The sequence below is a fragment of the Cryptomeria japonica genome, chromosome 3 (assembly GCF_030272615.1).
Source record: "Cryptomeria japonica chromosome 3, Sugi_1.0, whole genome shotgun sequence".
Lineage (NCBI taxonomy): Eukaryota > Viridiplantae > Streptophyta > Pinopsida > Cupressales > Cupressaceae > Cryptomeria > Cryptomeria japonica.
The window spans coordinates 238,510,314-238,515,566 of NC_081407.1; the positions used below are offsets into that span (position 1 = coordinate 238,510,314).

A 5,253-nucleotide genomic window follows, 5' to 3' on the forward strand; every position below is an offset into this window, starting at 1 on the left:
ATAGTGTATTATGTTCAGGGTTTTAGGCCAAATTTGGATTTTGGTGGGTTTTTGGGTCTAGAAAAGACCTTAGTACCAAGTCCTAGAGTGTTGAAGAAGAACATGTTGATCTATTGGAGGAAATGTGTGAGTAGACCAAGAAGAGTTGAGAGGCAAGATAAAACAAGGAACTGGAATCAAGTTCAAAAGTGCGAGTTCTCCCAAGGGTTGGGATAGTGAAAGGAATTGAAGAACAAACAATGAAAAGAAGGATTGGGGAAGTCGAGGTTTTGGTAAAAAGGGAGATGGAAGGACAAATGGAAAAGATCCAAGGGTTCCTAGCAACTCCAAAATTTTGACACAAGCAAGTGCCTTTAGGAATTTAAACATAGAACCCCTTCACTCAAAATTTTTTAAATTTTTGTAACTTTTCTTACTTGATAGGCACATGGTGGTTGACAAAAAAATAACACTTAGGCCAAGTTGTAACATCGATACCCATACAAAGGTGAAGTTGCCAAATGGATACCCGTACAAAGATTTTTCAAATCAATTATATGTGATAAGAAAAATGAGGCCTAAGTGCATAAAGGAGTTGAAGCAAAATTTGGCACTATCAAATTGAGTCTTAACATCATCTCTTATTGATAACAGTCCAAACTACCATATATATAGACTTGTGCCAAATCTATGTCAATCCTTTTCTCTTGTCTATCACTATCGCTTAGCTTTAACAAGTCCTTCAATTTTCTCACCTCAATATTGCTCTCATGTGTCTAGTAATGTGAATATGTCCCTAATCATCTTGTGAAACTCCATGGTGATGAGAGGAAGACACTTATAACAAATAAAATGTATCAAGGACAAATTTCATATACATCCTTAAACATATTTTAATTGCTAGTAGTTTATTTTTTTCAAAATGATCAAAAACACAAATTATGCACCATAGTGATGAGAAGGAGACAACCACTTTGCTCCATCTCGTTGCCAAGGGTTCATTTCTTGATTATCGTCCAAATTAATTTTGGAGACTTCGTCTAGGATTCCGACATAGATTGAATGCAATTTGCTGAGATTAACAATATGCTACTTACTTCTACTATCCCCAAGAAGAAGCTCCTAAAAACGTTTTTTTTTTGTCATTCATGACCTTTGTACCTTTGCACTCCACATCTTATTTTTTTGAGAGTGTAGACTACCTATATGATTTTGGGTATTATAGGAAGCTTACTTTATTGTTTAGTACTTATTAACTATATTAAAATTGATCATTATAAGGGGGAGAATCTAATTGTTGACCACCCTAACTCTGTGCCTCTCAAAATCTTGTGTGACAATTTCAAATCACTCCCAATTTTTTTCAGCATCTTACTTGGAAACTCCCCTCCATATAACTAAGGTATCAAGTCCATGTCGTCAAATTTGATGCCACATCGGTATGCATTTTGTTGAGGTGTTCAAAATGGTCCCCCCCAAAAGTTAGACCAATAGGTGTGCACAAAGTCATGTTTTATTGTTGCACTGATATGGCATCACATGTTTTGTTGCTTTTTAAATCTAAAGAGTACAATTCATTCAATTATCAGTGCTCATGTTCAACACTAACAAAAAGTCACAACTACTAGTGCGATGATATTCAAAATATTGGACATTAAATCAACAGATGCTATAACAACTATTGAATCATGCTCAACTACCAAATCTTCTCCTTGAAATATGCCTTTCTAACAATAAATGTTTGAAATTTTTGCTTCTCTATCAACCAGCACTACTGGTTGAAATTTTTTATATGCTTAGCACAATTTGAAAATTATATTTGATTTAAACAATGTCCATTCTAAAACATTTCCTCTCCCTTAATGTACCCCAATAAGTGCGAGGTGTTTGCACTTGAAAATTAGCTACAAATTTGAGTTTTTTTATTTCTTTTATTTCTTTTAGTTTTTAATGTAGAAGATTTGAACTCAGCACCATCTAGATGCCTACAATATGAATTTCTTTTACTTCAAGCACGAAATAATTTTAAAATAGTACATCATAAAAAATATGACATTGAAATAATATTGGTAGGCATGGAAGAGTTCAAAACAATAGAGGTATGCATAATTTCTATGAAAAATGACAACTTTATTCATATAAAAACTGAATCATAATCTAAAAATGATAAATCCAATAACAAATACAATCTTCCAACAAATACAATCTTCCAACTGAATCAAAACAACCCAAATCTAAGGTGGACACATTACAAATAAATATAAATATTATATGGCATGTTCTGGTTCGTCATATCATTTGACCAAGAGCACTATCAATGTTGCCAGAATCGAACCCGTGACCAAGTGACTGTTTTCCATCATAAACTTCAAACCCCCTGCAAACAGCAAAGCCAAAAATTCAATTAGATTCTCTGTTAATGTTAAAATTTTATCAATGGAGGGTGATAATAACATAAACATTCAAGAGACATTCAAGTTCAAATCCACCTCACCGAAATAAGACTTTGCCCAAGATTTAATAAGAAAAATAATGGGTACACTACGATTTGATTCTTCACTGATAAAAATGATTATTTTACCTTGAGCACCATTGCTAGAAGAAGTATCAGTAGTTGAGTCATTACTACTAACAGAAACATTAAGGCGCGAGCAGTCCTTCTGGAGTTCACCTGTGAAAATGAATCTTATCACAATTAAAATCTAAAATCCTCCTTTCCAAATCCAAATTCTCGAAAAAAAAACCCCAAAATTTGGAACAAAACTAGAAAAATCCTTACATTCTTTCGAGCAGAAACCCCAAGTCCAGTTCATTATATTCCCATATCCCTTGTTGCAGTTGCACTGATATTCCAGTGTGACATTGGATTTAAGGGTGCAGGTCCCAGCTCCACACACATTGTATGAACATGCTGAAAATGAAAATTCAAAGCACAGTATAGGTCAGAGCACAGTATATGTCATTGTATAAGTTTTGTTCTAGTTCAAGTAATATGATTCGAAATGTTGATGATAAAAAATATCATACATAATATGAATGACAAATAATAAAATTAATATTATGAAATATGAAAAATATTAACTTTAATTGAATATCAGTACAAAGTATCAAATTGAATTTATTACTTACGATTCAATGGCTCTGAAATTTTTGGAAGGTTAGGCAGGGGTGGCTCAGCATAAGATGGGGGGCTGGCACTACCGCAAGAGTAATCTATGGTGCCTGCACAACATTATTCATTCATTAGCAATCGATTTTCTTTAAGATCTGCCCATTAATTGAAAAGGTAAGCCTGGTAAGATTGTGATCTCTCAACCCATTGTCACCTGTTTAGATTTGAACACAGGATTATTGCACTCACAGATCTTAAATTTTGTAGATTTTTTTTGGGGGGTTGTTGCAAAACTCACAATTGGGAACAACGCAGGGTTGGAAAGGAAGATTATGGTAACGCTCTGGCTGTTTCCATCCTGGTTTGCAAACACATTTCACAAAGGGATATTCTTTTGTACTCTCGCAGGTTCCATTCCCACAGTTGGTAGCGTTGCAGGGATTACTATCTGCATTGAATTAAACCCAAAAAAACAATGAGATTCAAAAATCTATCACTAACTATAAAATCGTACAATCAAACACACAAAAAACTATAAAATCGTACAACCAACCAACCCAAAATCAGAGTGGTTTGAAGCGAAATTAATCTAATGATTATTTATGTTTCAAATTGAATGATTCATTTACGCCTGAACATCAAAATAACATCATTTTTTTTATAAATAAAACTAAAAATTTCATAAAACTCCCTGAACAGGCAGGTGGAAGAGAGGAGCTTATAAGTTTATACCTGGTAACCATGATGGTAAAGGGGGCAGTATGTCATAAAAGTCTATTGCTGAAGTGACTTGAAATGTGGTGATGGTAACCAAGAGCATAATAAACAAGCACTTCTTCATTCTGCAAAGTTGTTAGCCTCTGAAAAAACAACTGCAGAATATATGAAGATGGATTCACAAGAGTAATGAGTCTGAATACCTGTTCTGGGATTTATATCAATTTTCTCTACCTACTGCAAAGTTCAAAGTCCAACCTACAGATAAAAGAAATCTCAGAGTGATATCATGTTGCAAGTGACTCAGGACTTTGGATAGAGCCGTGAAAAAAACAAATGGCCTCTAGAAGATGAATTTATCAGCCCTTTCCATTTCATATTCAATTTCACAATTCAAAGAAGCTTCTTTTTCCTTCCATTGATGTGAAAGGAGGCCAGCGAGGATCATGGTGGAACCTGAAATTTTTGTCTTTTTGTCCATGTCATCCTCTTTCAAACCAATAGATTATTCATGTTAGAGTCATTTTGAGTTGAATACACGTTTATTCGGATGCGTCTATTCTGGTTCTAAAACGGCACTACGGATTGACTAACACGTTTAGTCGTGCGTTTTACACCGTCGATTTTGCAATAAACGGCTGTGATTGACTAACACGTCGCTATCACGCTGTACGAAAGATCCGTCACCATCGATTTTGCAATAAACGGCTATAATTGACTAACACGTCGCTATCACACTGTAAGAAAGGTTCATTTTGAAACTAGAATAGCCGTGGTCATAAATGAATCGGTAGATTTTCATGCTGAACTCTGTGACATATCATTAGAAGGTTCTGTTGAAAAATTGGGGGAAAAATAATTTATTATGTACATTTTTTCTACCTATTTAGCTTCTAAAAAATACTATCTGAATTTGTCAAAGTCAATAAGAAATATTGTCAATTTTAAACGCATGCATTTCATTCTAAGAAGTTTTGTACCTGGAAATTGTCCTGTGGCTGTAATTATAGACTTCCATTTATTTTAGTTTAATGTTTTTGGAGTTTGTTGTTGTTCGTTTTGTTTTTAGATTGAAAATTTGATATTTTTTATATATTTTTCCATTGAAAGTTATGGCAGTATTATTATCTAAACATTTTTAACGTGCAAAAAGGTGGGCCAAGAGATGATAAAAAACAAAAAGGATCTTTGAACCAATCAAGGTCTCCAAAAACATCAATTTTAAAGTAATATATTTTATTTAACAATTATTATATATTTGATTTAAAAATATAGAGTTCAATTGTATATACAAGTAATTTATTATAATTTTTTTTGTTTTTTTTTGAATTTATGTTTTGTTAATAAATATATCATTCTAGTGTTCAATTTTGATTGTTATGATGTGTAATCTAATCAAAATTAGATTTATTATTTTCTTATTTTATGTAATTAGTTGTTTAAAT

At 33.0% G+C, this 5,253-nt stretch overlaps 1 protein-coding gene across 1 annotated transcript; it reads right to left on the reverse strand.

Annotated features, from left to right (window-relative positions):
- Window positions 1-2,088: 2,088 nt before the first annotated feature.
- On the reverse strand, window positions 2,089-4,138 carry LOC131074353 (uncharacterized). The gene is made up of 6 exons (XM_058010949.2): window positions 3,824-4,138; window positions 3,390-3,539; window positions 3,109-3,201; window positions 2,759-2,890; window positions 2,561-2,650; window positions 2,089-2,356 (listed from the first exon to the last, which is right to left on the reverse strand). The coding sequence occupies exons 1-6, from the start codon at window positions 3,930-3,932 to the stop codon at window positions 2,274-2,276; spliced, it is 657 nt and encodes a 218-aa protein (XP_057866932.1). The 5' UTR covers window positions 3,933-4,138; the 3' UTR covers window positions 2,089-2,273.
- Window positions 4,139-5,253: the final 1,115 nt, after the last annotated feature.

Bases quoted from the DNA above. Each gene is read 5' to 3' on its own strand.
- LOC131074353 (XM_058010949.2), bottom strand. From the start codon at position 3,932: ATGAAGAAGTGCTTGTTTATTATGCTCTTGGTTACCATCACCACATTT. The intron at 3,202-3,389 runs GTGAGTTTTGCA...AATGTTGTGCAG, and splicing joins ACCCTGCGTTGTTCCCAATT to GCACCATAGATTACTCTTGC. The intron at 2,357-2,560 runs GTAAAATAATCA...TGCTGTTTGCAG, and splicing joins TTCTAGCAATGGTGCTCAAG to GGGGTTTGAAGTTTATGATG.